Genomic DNA, 18,580 nt, shown 5'->3' on the forward strand with positions numbered 1-18,580 from the left:
ACTCTTATTAATTCTTATAATACTCAGTCAATGATCAACCCTACCTGCCCAAACTGGAGTTCTAGGCTCATATAGCTGCTGCTTGGTAACCTTACTGGCTCTTCATTGTCACTGTTAGCAGCAAACTGGACTAGTAGGCCTACTAGCTTCTGCTGCTGCGGAGCTACAAGAACAAGTTTGATTCATTAACATAGACGCTGGTTTGCAGGCACTTCTCCTAACTAACTCAGCTTACCCGTCTCAACGTCTTCATTTGGCGTTTTGCTAAAAATAGAAAAAGTTCATCTGGCCGCGTCACTTTCTAGAGCTCTCCTTTTTTAAATTGACGCCTTTTCAGTGCCGTTTTGCGCTTTCTACTACCCGTTTAAAACAGCTTTTTTTTGCTCGCGGTGGCAATTTATTTTTTAGCAAGGTGCTGCCGTCGGAGGACTCCGAACATAAATAGGTCATCATTCACCAGGCTGCACTCTGCAAGTGCGGCTGCATGAATGAAGAGAACGGTGGGCTGCAAGAAAAAATAAATACTGTAAATACAAAAAGTGGGCTGCGAGTGCAGGCAGCATAGGGACAGCATCCATAATATTCAACTATGATTTCAACCCAGTGCCATACCTGAACACCGGCCCTCACAACCAAACAACCAGACCGGCCCACCGGGAATTCTCCCGGTGCTCCCGATTAGCCAATCCGGGCCTGCACACACACACACGCCGTCTCGACGCACACACTAGCGCACAAGTATAAACATCAGTCCACTTACAACCATAAAACAAGCTTCACAGTTGAACTGCAAAAAAAATGTCCCACATACCGTCCCGGTCGGGACCGGACAAGTGGGAGGCGGAGTGCACCGTGTGCAAAGCTGGCACATATGTTTCAGTGTCTTTATTTTTTATCTTATTACATTGAAAAGGTATTAAGAGATATTTTGTTGAAGCTGGATTTTCTAACACAGAAGAGGTCATATTTAGAACATTATTTCATATTATTTATTTTAAAAGAGAGCTATTATTTTGTTACATGTTGTTAGAGATTTTATTTTATTACAGAAGTTATTTTTGCACAATTGAGGCATAATAAAGCATGTTCATTAACCTCTGAGAATCACCACTGTCTGGATTTGTCTCGAGGCCAGGCCGAGTGTCCTCTTTTTTGGAAATCAAAATATGGTCAACCTAGCTTGGCATAAAGACTGGAAACGTAGAAACAGCTAGCCTGGCTCTGTCTGAAGGAAACAAAATCCACCTACCAGCACCTTGAAAGCTCCTTAATTAACACTTTATATCTAATTTCTTTGATTTACAGTTATGGTTTTACGGGGGAATATGGAATGGGAGTGCTGTTCATCTGGTTAACAGTTTGGTAAACAGCCCCTTTGGTTAGATCACAAGGATTGTTCAGTTATTCAGGATGGCTCAGTTGGTAGAGCAGGCGCACATGTACTGAGAGGTTTATGCCTCGACGCAGAGGTCATGGTTTGAATCCGACCTGTGACGATTTCCTGCATGTCTTCCCTCTCTCTTTCCCCTTTCTCACCTAGCTGTCCTGTCAAAAATTAAAGGCAGAACCCACCCAAAAAAAAGGCTGCTAATGGGGACTCATTTGGGTTGCCAGACTTGTAGTATTATGGAACTTTTTCCTGGTACATGGTGGATAAACAGCCCTCGCTACATCTCTTAGCTTGTCTTAGTAGTATTAAAATAAAATTAAAACTGGAAGGGGCCATGACTGGACTAGAAATAGATCAAATCTGGCAAAAAAGTCTTGTTTGGTCATTTGACGAAAACTTAATTCTATCTTATTTTTTACAACCGTGTCAAAAGAACAATAAACCCTGACGCTAATCTTGAGTCTCGGGCTTTAGTTGAGACAAGACAGATGACATTGTTTAATGACACTGACATGTCTCATGATGTCTATGAGGGTGTGTGATGTCATGGAGAGGTTACAGTGAATTGATACGCATCTCTATGTTGCAGCCTTGAGCTACTGTCTGGGCCTGAATATCATTGGCTCAGTGTCAGTTGTGCTGGGAGATTATTATAATTGTTCTTGAAATGATGTGCAGTCATTTAAGCCTAACTTGAAATGGATTAGTATCATTAGCATTAATCTTTTTCATATTGCAGTAACAAGACATTACATGCCAACATTAGACTTAGACTTAGAAAACTTGAATGTCTCCGAGAGGCAATTTGTTTGTACAGTACAGGCATATTGACACATAATCCAATATACAAACATTAAAACATTAATCCCACAGAGAATAAAAACATGAAATTCTCAGTGCAGAGGTGCTGAGCTTTGAAAAAAAGTCGCTTAATTTCTCTATTAAAGTTCACCAAATAAAAGTTTCTTCAGAACTACATACAAAAAGGCAGTGTAGTGCATTAACAACTTCTCCATGGACCAATCACCTATTTAAAGTGTTCTTGCAAGTTGAATGTATCAGCAGCTGCCTCAGCCATTGTGGGACTGACAGAACATATTGAAGACAACAACCAACCGAAGTGAAACATGTCAAATAAATATGTCAGACACACCCAGTAAGGCTTTAATGAGTACTCACAGTCTTTTCTAAAATGAGAAATTCCTGCAGTGAGGAAGGTGTGGCGCCTATAACTCATCACCCATGTTGTTAAAGGTATGACAGCCATGTGTGATTCATTTTTTTGTATTTTCTGAAACTAAGAGCTCATCTGTTTTGTAGCTACAACCCCTTCACCGGTCGAGCATGTTCTGTAGCTTTTAGTTGTCACCTGACGTTGAGGCCTACATTCATGTCTATTTAGCTCCAAGGTAACAAATCATACAGATTTATATATCTGAGACATTGCATAAAGAATAAATGTACCTAAAAGAAACTAATTTTAGCTGTTCTAGTTGGAGAATTTGACCAATTAATGGGCTGATTTGGAAAGTAATTCAACCCCAATTAATATTGAATTTGAGTCGCATTCTGAATACATACTGACCACAATTTTTATTTTACCTACATATGCATTGTCTTTTAACTGTCAGATGTAGAGTATCTGTTGTTGAGCTATTTTGCAATTGTAATTCATTCAGTAGTTTACAGACTGTGACAAAATTTTACCTGTGTCATATGAAGTGTGTGTAGTCTATGCATTTATTTCACCCTCATCTTCAACACACAAACACAACTGACTCTGATCAGAGCTCCAAAGGACCTCAAAATACTAGGAACGTTAAAGGAACTCAAAGAAAAATGGTAAAACAGTGTTTTCAAAACTGTAGTTAAGATTTTAGCCTTGTTTTTGCTTCTTAGTTTCCCGATCTTGCTTGCTGTGAGCCGCTTCTACTTTTGTTCCTGTGCAGTGACGCAATAGAGATAAAAACTAGTAATAGTAGTATGGAGTCTGGAGTGTGCAACTTAAATAATTCTATATTTCTTACAGTGTTTCAAATTAACAAGTTGAATTTACTTTTTTTTATCAAAAAACTAAAAGAAAACAAAAATTTAAATTCTTCTACTTCCTTATTGTGTCATAAATGATGAATTAATGATTCAATTTAAAAATAAAATGGCAAAAACTACTGAAAAAAGTATCCCAAATGTTATGTAGTGTGTCTGCATGTTACACAACTCACAATTAATTCGATGCATTGACATTATTGGTTTCCATTATTGATTTAATTTGACAATTTTCCTTCATATAAAGATATGTCAGAAGTGTGCGATCTATAAAATTAAATGAGGTCTAACTAACAGGACAGCAACAGGAACTTCGACAGGCCGGCTGCCGTGCGAAGAGAAATGAGATGAATGTTTTGATTATTAAATTAATTATGATACAATTTAGACCACCCTGGGCTCCTTAAACATGTCATTTCAAACCCTAAATGAAAAGAAAACAGTAGAAACCTGCCTAGGGAACTCAGGCAATGAATCATAACATCATCAAAAATACAAAATATGTCAGGCCGAATTTGGGGAAAGGTGTGATAAACGATTTTACTTCAATGGAATGATGCAATATTTAACTAAATGTAAATATCATATAGTTTCAGTCAGGAGCTGGAACAAGATAATAAAGAATATATAAGGAACATATACATGTAATATTGTCAGACAGTGTGGAAGAAAACGGGATATTAAGGATTAAAAGATCTGTGATGTCACAATTGCTGCATTAAGAGTTCAGTTAATTATGCCAAACCACTACATCCTCATCTTATGATTGTATAAGAAGCTTAGTTGTTTTGTAACAGCTTGTTTTTCAAATTAAACTTAGACTTCATTTTGGATAGAAAGATAATTCCAAGGTTGTAAGTATTTTTTACAATAATGCACAAAATACAAACAAAATAAGCTACAATACAAAAATGTACGTAACATTTTACAAAAGAAATTACACATTCATTAAACATAATTAAAATTAAAAGAATACGAACAATAAAAGATGAAAATGGCTATCTACACCAGTTACATGTGTCCATTGTCGCCTGTGCAGCTGACTGAGGCACACGAGGCAATTTGCATGTGGGTAAAGTTGTGTGCTGGACCATGTGAGAGACAAAGATGTTGTCTGACAACGTAAAACTTGTGTCTCCTCTGCAAATCATAACACTATAGCTGGGGGTTATCTGAGTGTCAAATCGTCTGCAGAGTGTAAAAGAGTTTTTTGTCACCAAGAAACAGCCGACTCCCTGACGCTCTCATATCTGTGTGACATCTGGCAGCGCGTGCTATTATGTTCTCTGAAATTCTTCTCTGGTTAGTCACACTCCCGCCCAGATCATATCAAAGCGCAAAATGCATTAATGCCATTTTATTTCCTGGAATGAATACAAGGTATCTATTATAATAATAAGTATTGTTTTGCTGGAATGATAATGCATCTCATGAAAGGAAGCAATCATTTGATGCCTTCTCACTTTTTTGAGCGTTAGAAGTTGTTGGTGTCACAATATTTGCACACTCTGATAGAAGTGGTCAACAGCTTGTGTGTGTGGATGTTTGTGACAAAGCGACTAAAACTGTGCACATAATGCGAGATAAAAATATGCACATAGAGTTTTTACAATCAACAGTTTGAAACATTACTTGGTGGTAATTCAATAGGCCTATATGTTCATAATGTGCAGACTCCATTTTCTGTCTTTGAATGTTCTTCTGTCCAACACCTAGTATTCATTTTCTGGATGTGCCTTCTTTTGTAAACCTTTTAGTTGCAAGTGATGCCAATTGACAGGCTTGATAGGATGCCACAGTAATTTAGGCTTAAATAAAGATAAGCTTTGCAATATGTGTCTCACTTACCTGTAGATTGACAGGCACTTATAATCTCTCTGCATCATTCCAGGGCTTTGTGCGGCTAAGCATGTGACAGGGAACATAACTGTAATGCCTTCAACAGATACGATCTGAAACTTTCAAAGATCTGAAAGCGGATGCTTCATGTGACAATGCAGTAAACATGACCTCGTGATTCCCCAACGACAGAATCTCTTTTTGCTCAGAGCGGATGCTTCATGTGACAATGCAGTAAACATAACCTCGTGATTGAACAACACTCTTCCTCCTCTTGATGCCACCCTGCTGCTGAGGCTCGGTGTATCAGAAGCTTTGACATGTTTTACATCATCTGAGAAAGGCAAAACTGATCCCTAATTCTATTTTACATGTACTGTAGCTGATAGATGATGTGTAATGACGAACTAAGGGTCTTTATTGTCAATATGCATCACAGGATTATTATTATGGTATGATACCAGAAAACAAACTACCCTGATCCACAACAAAATTAGTTACACTGTACACATTAGGGGCAGGATTTAGAAGGAAATACTGTTAACATTAAAATAAAAACCTGAATTGATACACAATAAAATGCTCTGTTGCATAGTTCAGTACGTTAGTCAGTACTCAGTCTGGCATGAACAGCAGTTGGGACCCACAGAAGGGTTCACAAGATACATTGAAAGTGCTGCAAGTTAATAAAAAGAGGAGGAAAAAGAAAAAAAGCACATTTCTTTTACACAAAGTTATGCTCATTTTTCCGGCTCCAATTTGTCCTCTTTTTTCTTCTTCTCTAAACATTATTTGAATGCAACACAAAAACCAAATATTTTTCGGTTAAACTGGTGACAACTGCTCAATAAAATTTGTATTTGTAGTGTCAAATCATAACAGAAGTTATTTCAGGACACTTTACAGATAGAGTAGGTCTAGACTACATTCTATACAGGTATGTAACCAGTGAAAAGGAGTCTCAGGCAAAATAGTTAGGAACCTTTATATAGATATTGTATCTTGTTTCTGCAACCATTTCTATTACTGACCTTATCTGCGCCACTACGTTTTAGCATTTACTGTTACCCCACCATTGTCCCTCATGACAGTTACATAGAATCACTTTATACTCATTTAGCCTACATTTTTGTTTTATTCATCAAAGTGAATGTTTATAGACCACTTGTTTAGTTTACTCATTGCTGGTGTACTAGACATTTACAGGTTACAGCAGTGAATCCACGACTAAACTACACAGGACTATGCAGTACAACATAATAAAGTGCAAACATCCTGAAAACACAACACCAGAAGTCAGTCTGTCATAAAATACTTTTGCTGATGCTACAATTTATTATTAGGATTTAAGATTAAACCCAATGTAATACTAGGGTAATATAAGTAACTCAAATAAGCTTCAACCTCTTTTGTATTTTTCTTTGCAGACCCACTCTTCATCATGTGGGCTTGTAAAACCTGTTAAATCCAGTGATACATTGCATATGATATTTGGGAAATACGTACAAATACAATAAACCATTACAAAGAAAAATTGTCTATTAAAGTAGAGTTGGAGTAAATACTGTAAATCATAGTTTGACTCTGGAGCACACGCTGCATTATTTACAAAGAGCAGAATCTCGTCAGTTATAGCCTACACATTGTGTTATATAATGAGTTAAAGAAGTTGAATGACTTGAAGAAGGTAAGCAGATATCATCTGGAATGTTCTTAACTGTAGTGACACATATGATGAACCCTTAAACTGGAATCTAATCTGTCAGATAAGTATCGAGTTTGGAATAAACAACCAGAACACAAAGTACACATGAGCTGTGGAAGGAGAACATGAATAACCAGTGGGCAAGTCATGCGCCAAGTGGAAATCCGTTTCTTTGTTTGTTGTACATTATAGAGAGGCAGAGCTCGGTGTGCTTTAATAAAACAAAATAATAAATACAGATTTGTTTCTATTGAGCCATCACTCATTTTGAGTCATACTGATATTTATTGTCTGTCACTGACTGATATCACGCCTTTTTTCATCTTCAGGCAGTGGTGGACTAAATAAAGAGAGAGACCTGAAGGGTAGAACAGAAGTGACTGTGTGAATGGTACTGATATTGATGGTATGCTTTTTAACCACTTATGAAACTGGATTCCCCAGTACATGCTCTTAAAGGGTCCCTAAACAAGGCACTTTACCCCCAGCTTCTCCAGTGGAGAGACCGATAGTACCAATCTTGTAAAAGATGCATGACATTTCTACAAGTGCATCTCCATAGGGATTATTTTCCAGTGTGGAGGCATTTTGAATTTGACATTTGATGACTTTCAAATGACCTTAAACCTATTTTCAACTTTCAGAAAGCCACACATTGAATACAGCACTGGAGCTCTGGATATGTTCTTTTGCTATAACTTTTCCTTGGAAACTGCTAAATGTTTGGAGGTGGTTGAGTGCTTAACAGTAATCTGCTTTTTCTTTTGGTCCTGGATTTGTGTTCTCAATATAGTGAAGTGTCTTATGCTTGTGGTCCATCATTTGCATGTATTCTCAAGCAACCCAAAGTACCTGCTATAATTAACTGGGTGCCATGTGTTATGTAAGATCCAGATCGGTAAGGGTTTTGCAACATTGGCAGATCTCCTCCAATATCAGCAGCTGGGCAACATTCCACTGGAGACTAGACAACGAAGACGGTGTATATGCTGATACACTGATTGTGTATGAAGTGGCATAAAACATGCCGGCTAATGTTTAACCAAAAGACGCTTTAGCGAATGAAAAGGAAGAAACTGACGGAGCAGCAATCTAGCCCATACTTCCCATCCAATGTTTATGCTTGGGAAGTATGCCAGTTTTGTTCAGTAAGGGTTGTAGAAATGGGGTCCTAGGACTGCAGTCCTGAAACTGCTGCTTCCTCTGTTGCAGGGACATAGTATAGATCTACGAGGGCCTTTAGGTAACATAAAACGTGAAAGGCCCTCTCAAGAGCCAGTTTTTGGTTTGTCCGTTCAGGGCTACTGTAGAAATATGGCAGAATGCAAAATGCCAGGCTCTGTTAGTTAATTATTTAGTACCTGTGTGCCGCAATGGGTTGGTGCGTATTTTTTACCTTTCACTATGCATTAGCCGCATCAATGAAGGATTTTTAATATTTTCTTCAACAGGAGTGCCTTGGTTTTCAAGCTGTTCTGGTACTATTGGATTACCGCTGCATCAAAGAGCACCTTGTTTTTTCAACCACCACCAAAAAGAAGCGCTCCTTTTCTCTGTCTTCTCACTTAGTTTATTATTTATTGTTGTTACATACATACATGCACAACACAAAGAGAGAATCAGACAGAGACAGAGAAAGTTTAAAGAAAGTTTAAAGTAACACACACCTATAATTAGTTGACAACTCTGGTGATGTTATGTAAGCCTGACTGACAGGTGTGTTTACCCAGGACCACTTTAATGTTCTCCCAGAGCAGATGGCTGATGCTCAAAAATCATTTCCAATACAAGACCAAGTGAACAGTCTTAACAAGTCATTATGTCACCTGCAGTTACAGGATATATTTACCGTTACACTAAGGCCTGAAATGTACTACGTTGACCTTCTGGCCTGGTCAATTTGTAATTATGGCTAGAAGATGCCACATCACAAAATGATGGCGTATCAACTTAATCTGTACTGAATCATTTCTATCACACATTTCTGCAGTGATTACATTATTCCCTGCAGTGTGTACCTACCTTTTCAGGAGGAGTGTTGTACAGTAAGGAGTGGTTTTCCTGCTAACAGGTAAGGCGTGTCCACCCCCTGTGTATTTCCACCCCCTGTGTGTGAGTGGAGAATTGGAGCACACCACCTCCAATGGTCCATACATATAAATACCTGCTGAAAAGCTGGCAGTCACAGCTGAGCAGGCGGCCTGGCTTAGAAATTTGATAAGAACATCATCAGGAAAGAGTTGTCAACATGGAGAACTGTTGTGAAGGCGTAGGAAATTTTTTTGGCCGGCAAAAGAACACCAATATTCGTGTTAGGCTGCCGGCAATCTGCTTCGTCTGGCAAATTGCTATGATTATACTATTTGGAGTTTTTGTCCGGTATGATGATGAGTCAGACGTACAGAAATGGATAGAGCACAAACAAAGTCACAACATCACCAGCGATATTGAAAATGACTTCTACTACAGATATCCCAGTAAGTACAACATAAGACAGCCTGTAAAGGAATTCACTTTGCAATAAAAGTTAAATGTAGGTGTTGTTACAGTGATCCTGTGATGATCCTTGTTTTTTTTCCACTGATGGCGAATGGTTGGCTATAATTGTGTTCTTAGCCATTTCAAAAATATAACTTTTCAAATTTAACATATTTGTTAAAGCTGCAACAGTTTTAATTTCACTCTCCTGTTTTTGTCTTTGTTTTGTGTTCATTGCAAAACATTGACACAGGCACTCTCTTCTACTTGCATCTAAGATTAAAATATTATAATATCACTTTTCTTGGCTTACTTGTGCCACGCTGACAATTTGGCAGCAATTGTATTCCCAATATGTTGTAGCCTTGTCATAAAATTCTCCATTTGCAAAGATATCTTAAAGACAGCATTCAGTTTAAACGAAATTGTTGCAATCTCAACATGCAACATTTATTACAAATCTATAATTATATGTCTATATGTATAACATAATGTGAAGTAGAAAATGAAAGTGCTAGAGAGAAAAATATTTCTGTTTCTGTTTCTCATTGAATGCCATTACACAAATATGTCAAACTTCCTTCTCTCCAGGCTTTCAGGACGTCCACGTCATGATCTTTGTTGGATTTGGTTTCCTCATGACCTTCCTGAAACGGTACAGCTTCAGTGGTGTGGGCTTCAACTTCCTGATTGGTGCCTGTGGTTTGCAGTGGGCTCTTCTCATGCAAGGCTGGTTCCACTCGCTTGACCCCAACACTGGGAAAATCTCTATCGGATTAGAAAGGTAAATTTTTACTGCATATTATATATGTATATATATATATATATATATATATATATATATATATATATATATATATATATATATATATATATATTTTTTTTATACATCATCAATCACTAAGTAAATTGGAGAGCTGCAGATGTGTGCACAGGTGCGATATGTAACTCAAAAACTGAGACACATTCTGTACCTAGTACCTAGTCAAGATTCATGTACATGGAAAAGTTTCTTTTGTCACCTAGTGAATACATAATATTATGTCAGGCCCTTCCTCGTCATGTCAACCTGAAAAGTACACATTCTTAAGCTTTAGCTGTTTTTCCACTAAAGCAGGGTTAACGCATGGCTGATTTGGAGGCCCTTAATTCACTGTTAGGGGCCTTTTTTTGTAAACTGTGTATTGTGCAAACTATGGTATAGAAGTGCAATGCTAAATCTGTGGAGTACTCTTTTAAATACAGTGAACACAGCAGATTATACATGGCAGCTTTATTATACACTCACCCAGAGAAGAAACAGTGCCGCTGTGTGAACACAACCTAATATAGGAATACACTCTCTCTACAAGACAGGGCCACATCATTAGGTAATAATGAATTCACTGATATTGTAGTTTAGTGGTGCCAAATCCCTAACAAATGAACTGAACCTTAGACTTTTGGGAGCCATGGGGGTCTGGGGCCTAAGGGTAGTTGTCCACTTTGCCCAGTTGGTAATCCAACCTTGCTTTGACTCCTCACAATAATTTGGTTAATAATTTTTTTGTTTTTTTGTTTTTTATTTTTTTTATTTTTTTTTTTTTTTTTTTTTTTTTTTTTTTTTTTTTTTTTTTAACTTATTTTTTTTTTTTTTTTTTTTTTTTTTTTTTTCTTTCTCCGCCCCTCCTGGGAAAAGTAAGCCCCATCCAGCTGATGGTTGTCACCTTATTTGGTGTCACGCTATTTGCTGTGGAGGAATACATCATCCTCGACCTTCTTCATGTGAGTCTCACCAAACCCAATCATCCCACAGAAAACTTTATCACTGTTTTAAAGGTGAGAATTTTCTTTCAAACGTTATTTAGCAATATCTTTTTTGTGCTGCTTATTCCTACAGTGCAGAGATGCTGGTGGCTCCATGGTCATTCACACCTTCGGAGGGTACTATGGTTTGGCCATCTCCTGGGTCCTCTACCGACCAAACCTACACCAAAGTAAACGCCTCAATGGATCGGTCTACCAGTCTGATCTCTTTGCCATGATAGGTGAGTGATTTATATTTACAGTTTTAAACCTCACATGTCAGTGTTTTCTTTAGTTCATTTGGTATATATAATATTTTATATTCATCATTGTTAAACCTGCTCAATTGGTTGTAAATGTGCTAAATTGTGGTTTGATTGACTTTCTCTCACAGGTACACTGTTTCTGTGGATGTTCTGGCCCAGTTTCAACTCGGCCATCACAAACCATGGCGACGGACAGCTCAGAACAGTCATCAACACTTACCTCGCCCTCGCTTCCTCTGTTCTCACTGCGGTGGCCATCTCCAGCATGTCTCAGAAAAGAGGAAAACTGGACATGGTAATGCCATGTCACTGAAAAACAACACATCTACAACCAATCATTTAGGTTTTTTAATTTTCTCATGAATAACATGCTGTTGTACCTGACAGGTGCATATCCAGAATGCCACTCTGGCAGGTGGTGTTGCCATGGGAACATCAGCAGAGTTCATGATCACTCCTTATGGTTCACTAATCGTGGGTTTCTGCTGCGGCATCATCTCCACCTTTGGCTACGTGTTTGTCACGGTGAGAATGCAGTCTTTCACCTCCTAACTTTTAAACTGAGAGAACACTTGAATACTGGAAAAAGATGCATAATAAAAAAGTTAAATGAAGCCCTCAGTTGTGGGTTGTATTACAGGAAAATAACAGGATTATAAGAAGTAATGACTCAGTTTAGGAGAAGGCACTAAAATTAAATGTAAGATAGAAAAAGTCCTATGAACTGATGCAAGGTGTTGTGGCACACTTCAAAAAGTTAGTGGCAGTACTGATGACTTTCAACAATTATTTAGTTAGAGGAGACATTAAATGGATTTTGTAATGAGACACTTCACATTAAATGTATTTAAAACATGACCCAAATTAAATTTTAATTAAGAAAATTAAATATTGATTCTGGGGTTTTAAAAACCTGATAAGGATTTGACATGCTATAAGTACATACAAATTACATGTTTTGAGTTTTTAAAGGCCTATTCTGATGTTTTAGAGACAGTAACTTGGATGAAATTAAAAGAATTTCTATACCACGATTATGTTCCTATGCCATTATGGAGAAGTAATTGAAAATACATGCAGTCCATGATGGTGATATATAATGTATTTGCATATTTAATTTTAACAGTTAAAAGAAAATATAAACCTTGTAGAAACATAACAATATGAGAAATTACAGTTTATTTGCAATAGTCGAGAATACTCATGACCTCTAATTTTTTAATTCGTGACTACAACTACAACTACATCACTACAACACATCATGTTTTATCTCATCCTCAGCCCTTTTTGGAGAAATACCTCAAGATCCAGGATACATGTGGTATCCACAACCTGCATGCTGTGCCAGGGATGCTTGGCGGATTTGTAGGTGCCATTGTTGCTGCAGCCGCCAGTGTAGAGGTCTATGGCAAAGAGGGGTGAGGCACTGACACACACACACACACACACACACACACACACACACACACACACACACACACACACACACACACACACACACACACCACACCACACACACACACACAGATTTCTGGTTGTGCAGATAAGTGCTGATCGCTCGGATTAAAAGTTATTTTTTGTTCCTAGGTTGATCCAGACATTTGCCTTTGAAGGCAATTTTGCAACCAGATCTGTGTTAACCCAGGGAGGCTTCCAGGCTGCTGGCACATGTGTGGCTATTGCATTTGGACTTGTTGGAGGTGCACTTGTTGGTGAGTTTGTAAAATGTTTTGTGTATTACAGTACTAAAAGACTCAGGGAAACCGTATAAAGCAGTCTGTTTCACTAATTATGATAAAGAGATCCAGAGGCATGACAATGCTTATTTCTCTCCACATGTTTCTGTGTGTTACAGTTAGGTAACATTTAGTTAATTTATTGATGATGTCTTTTAAAAAAAAAACAACATATTCCTTGAGTCCCAAATTGCTTGTTTAGGAGCCCAGGAATATTCGAATACAAGTTTCCTGGGATTTTAACATTGACTAACATGAGGCTTAAGAGTTATTTGATTATATTCTTTTAAGTGCAAAATAGGTTTTAACTGCATCATGGCCAAGAAAAAGGTATTGAAATTGAAGTGAAGTCTTGCTTACAGTTTTTTTCGATTGCTAAACGACAGTGGGCACAACTGGAGTCACATGTGCAAAACTCAAACTACAGTCTGCACTACCTACAGTCACCTGAGCTAAACAGTTCACATCACCTGCAAAACTCATTCAAAGCAGCACAACTCTTAACACACGTCTCAAACACTATGCACAGGCCTCACTGAGATAACACACAGTGTCACTCAGAACACACTGAGAGTAAAAACACTAGCATCAAACACCAATACAGAAATTACAAACTTTCTCATCTTTACAGTTTGAACAATTTGAGTGACTTGACACTACTCAACAGTTTATTTAAGGAAGAAATATAGATTGTATAGCATACCAATTTTTACATAAGGTAAACAAGAAGGAATGAAAATCATCAGTTTTCTTCAATAAAGTATTTTGTCTCTAGTAATTTATGGAATTACTGGGGGGAAAAAACTAAAGGTACATAACAGTACCAACGAATAGTGTGACTAATCCTGCCTCTCTCCAGCATCATGTGGCAAGTTCATCACATTGGATGTATGCATTATCTCTAAATACAAATTACTGTAATGTGGTGTTTCTATTGCTTTCACCTCCATTACTTTCTGAAAAACAGTAAGAACACAGTTTTACTATTGTAAAGATATAGTGTTTTTCACTTTTTTTTATAGCTGCGTACATAACCTCAGACATCTTACCTGGACATATTGGTATCGTTGCTCTTTTACCCGTTTCTCTCAAACAGTACAGTGTATGATTGTTTCATTCTTATTTGGTGTTTGTATACAAAAAAAGACTTTCTGAGCTTTCTCTGTATAAATACCATATATGTTCACTAACTAGTCTAAAACAAGACACCTGCTTAGGCTTTCAGCTAAAATTGCAATCAGCAGTGTTTGATAGGCACCAGACTGAAATCTATTCTGTTTTGAATGTGTGGTTTACAGTTTTGACAGCAGTGTGTTAGCATTTGAACAAAGTGCTGTAGATCTACAGTGTTGTGCACGTTGTGGTTAAACTCATGGGATAAGTGTGTAGAGTTTTGAAAACTGTGTTCAAGCAATGAAAAATGAACTAGAGTTTGGTCCACATGAACTGCTGCTGTGCAGACTGTAGTTAGAGTTTTGCACATGTGACTCCAGTTGTGCCCACTATCGTTTAGCAATCGAAAAAAACTGTAATGCCGTTTTCTTCTCTCTTCAAAGGTTTCATTCTGAAGTTCCCCATTTGGGGTGACCCTGCTGATGACAACTGCTATGATGATGAAGTTTACTGGGAGGTAAGAGTGCTTTTCAACCACTAGATGGTGGTCTTGCCCCTTTTTTAAGAGTGAGCACGCTATTAAATTACTCCGATGGATTTCTGGCTCATGCTCTGATCCCATGTATCCGTTTCAGGTTCCTGAGGATGAGGAGACCATCCCTCCTGTTTTGGAGTACAACAACCACATGATACACAAGCACCAAGACATGTAAACTAACTCACACTTACACATCCTCATTTACTCCTTGCTCTCTTGAATTCTCATTACATTAAATGTGATTTTATTCTTTTTGTTTGACAGATCCGAGTCAAACTTCTCTGTGGAGCAAAGTTAAAGGTCAACACCCTCATATCACGTGGAACTTAATACAACTGTTATACAACACTAATTCATGAAGGAGCAACACTCAAATTAAATTTTACAAGAAAGGAACAATATTTTTGACAAACAGGTCCTCTGCCACTCGTCTTGCACCATTTACACATGATACATTTGTTTAACACCTTTGCCAATGATTGGAAGCTTAATGTTACGACGATGGAGACCAAATATCTCATTAATGGAAAAGTTATCCTGAATCAAAACTGGTATTATTTTAGAAGGAAATTTTAAAATATATTTGCATTCTTTTTCATTTTGGTTGAAACGTTATATTATTTGCAGATGCATAATGATATCATGAGAAGTCAGACTCTTTGTTTATGTTGCATAAGCTGGTTATAATGCACAGAAGAACTGAGAAAAGTTTGTAGATCACTTATTGTACATCTTTTATCTTTAAGGACCATTAAAGATTATTTAATGTATTATAAAATTTTTATTGATAATGTTTGCCATTTTATTTGTTATAAATGAAAAGTCTGTTAACATACAGTTTGTTTAGTTGTGCATGCAAATAAGAATGCGTTAAGTAAATAATAAAAAAATTTTGTGCAGCCAAATTAGGCAATTTTTTTTATTGTATGTCTTACTTAGTTATTTCTTTCAAATAATGTATAGGTCTTTGTAAACTGCATGTACGTATTTTAACCCCATTATTTGTTTGGAAGTTTTGAATAACTACTGTAACTATGATACAATTTCCAATGATTTGGTTGCTATAGTGTTAAATATTCTCCAATACATTATATGTGATTTTATGTGATAATCGGCTTGTTTTGTTATTGACATATTTTCAGATGTGCACATTCATAAATCACATGTAACTGAAATTAAACAATAACGTTATATTATTGTCTTTACACCACATTTGTACTTATGATGAAAATGCAATAATATCATAGTAAAATTATTACAATACTGATATTACTGCCACAACTGTGATAGCTGCCCTCATGTGCCTTTAACTAGAATAAATAATAATCATGATGTGAGAATTTTCCTCTATGCATACAATAGTAGCCTAAAAAATGAACAGGCCTGCATAAAAAGCATTACAGTTTTTTTCGATTGCTAAACGACAGTGGGCACAACTGGAGTCACATGTGCAAAACTCAAACTACAGTCTGCACTACCTACAGTCACCTGAGCTAAACAGTTCACATCACCTGCAAAACTCATTCAAAGCAACACAACTCTTACAGTTTTTTCCAACTGCTTACACACGTTTTCAAAACTATGTCTCCTTTTTTCAAAACTCTACACACAATTCCCAAAACTGCACACACAAAATGCAAAATGCCTCACATCTCCTTCAAAATGAAACACTGCATTCAAAATACCATAAACACATCTCAAAATGAAGCATTTGCATCAAATGGCAAACACTTTTTTCATAATAGTAAATTTTTGGATATACCATGTACACACTGTTGTTCTAAATCTAAAGCTCTTTTGTCTTTCATAGGCTTATATCTACAATGTTCTAGAGAGAAAGTAGTCTGCTGAAAGTGGTTGAAAAGTGCACTGTAAAAAACAATGTAATGTTATAGTAAAACAGAAAATATTTATTGGGCAAAACATTACGTCTGTAAGAGTAGCCCAGTGTTGTATACAGTAGCATGAAACAAGAAAAAAAAAGTATAAACATATGTAAACCAAAGGTATCATTTTAGAATAAAGAATATGTATGTGTGTGTGTGTGTGTGTGTGTGTGTGTGTGTGTGTGTGTGGGTGTGTGTGTGTGTGTGTTGTGAGTGTTTGTGCGTGCTTGTGTGTGGGCGGGGGGGGACAGAATTGTATGCACTTTGATTGATTTGTAATGCTGAAATAGTCATTAGATAGTTGCATGCAGTATGGCCGCCACTGTAAAGCTACTCAAGATGGGCTTCTCTCCCTGATCTCATCAGAAATGGCTCTCCTTCTTACTCTTCTTCCCTCCTCCTCCTCCTCGTTGTTATCCCCTGTCTCTCCCTCCTCCTCCTCTTGCTCTCTGTCTATTGTTGGCATCCATTGTTCCAAACAGGTAATCTGACCTTTGGCCTCTGTATAGGCCTATACTAAAGCAATGATTGGTTAGTGTTCAGTTATGACATAATGTGTTTACACATGTGAGGAGTGTGTGTGTGTGCCCTGGTAAATAAGTGTAGCATTTTGATTGGTTGTGTTTAGAAATGGATAGCAAGTCACTTCCTGTTAGATTTTTGTGTCTTAGGTAGAGAATTGTGTTTAATGTTTTGAAAAAAGTGTTTTATGCAATTGAAAACTGAGTGAAAGGCTGAGAAATAGCTTATGGTTTTGGAGATTTGCTGTGTAGTTTTGCACTTTGAGTGAGAGGTTTCAAAAATCGTGTGACATGAAAAGATTTTGTGTGTAAGCAGTTGGAAAAAACTGTAACACACGTCTCAAACAGTATGCACAGGCCTCACTGAGATAACACACAGTGTCACTCAGAACACACTGAGGGTAAAAACACTAGCATCAAACACCAATACAGAAATTACAAACTTTCTCATCTTTACAGTTTGAACGATTAGAGTGACTTGACACTACTCAACAGTTTATTTAAGGAAAAAATATAGATTGTATAGCATACCAATTTTTACATAAGGTAAACAAGAAGGAATGAAAATCAGCAGTTTTCTTCAATAAAGTATGTTGTCTCTAGTAATTTATGGAATTACTGGGGAAAAAAACTAAAGGTACATAACAGTACCAACGAATAGTGTGACTAATCCTGCCTCTCTCCAGCATCATGTGGCAAGTTTTCTTCATCACATTGGATGTCTGCATCATCTCTAAATACAAATGAATGTGGTGTTTCTATTGCTTTCACCTCCATTACTTTCTGAAAAACAGTAAGAATGCAGTTTTACTATTGTAAAGATATTGTGTTTTTCACTTTTTTTATAGCTGTGTACATAACCTCAGACATCTTACCTGGACATATTGGTATATTTGCTCTTTTACCCGTTTCAGTACAGTGTATGATTGTTTCATTCTTATTTGGTGTTTGTATACAAAAAAACTGACTTTCGGCTCTCTGTATAAATACCATATATGTTCACTAACTAGTCTAAAACAAGACACCTGCTTAGGCTTTCAGCTAAAATTGCAATCAGCAGTGTTTGATAGGCACCAGACTGAAATCTATTCTGTTTTGAATGTGTGGTTAACAGTTTTGACAGCAGTGTGTTAGCATTTGAACAAAGTGCTGTAAATCTACAGTGTTGTGCACGTTGTGGTTAAAGTCATGGGATAAGTGTGTAGAGTTTTGAAAACTGTGTTCAAGCAATGAAAAATGAGCTAGAGTTTGGTCCACATGAACTGCTGCTGTGCAGA

General features: G+C 37.1%; 1 protein-coding gene across 1 annotated transcript; it reads left to right on the forward strand.

The window, feature by feature from the left end:
* Positions 1–9,153: 9,153 nt before the first annotated feature.
* Positions 9,154–16,089, forward strand: LOC120555373 (ammonium transporter Rh type C 2-like). Its single transcript, XM_039794029.1, is given in 11 exon segments — positions 9,154–9,457; positions 10,050–10,292; positions 11,119–11,222; positions 11,338–11,485; positions 11,638–11,804; positions 11,897–12,034; positions 12,791–12,927; positions 13,097–13,221; positions 14,802–14,875; positions 14,994–15,067; positions 15,161–16,089. Coding segments are annotated over 11 exon segments (1,473 nt in total). The 5' UTR covers positions 9,154–9,228; the 3' UTR covers positions 15,195–16,089.
* Positions 16,090–18,580: the final 2,491 nt, after the last annotated feature.

This window comes from Perca fluviatilis, chromosome 3, assembly GCF_010015445.1.
Source record: "Perca fluviatilis chromosome 3, GENO_Pfluv_1.0, whole genome shotgun sequence".
In the NCBI taxonomy this organism is placed as follows: Eukaryota; Metazoa; Chordata; class Actinopteri; order Perciformes; family Percidae; genus Perca; species Perca fluviatilis.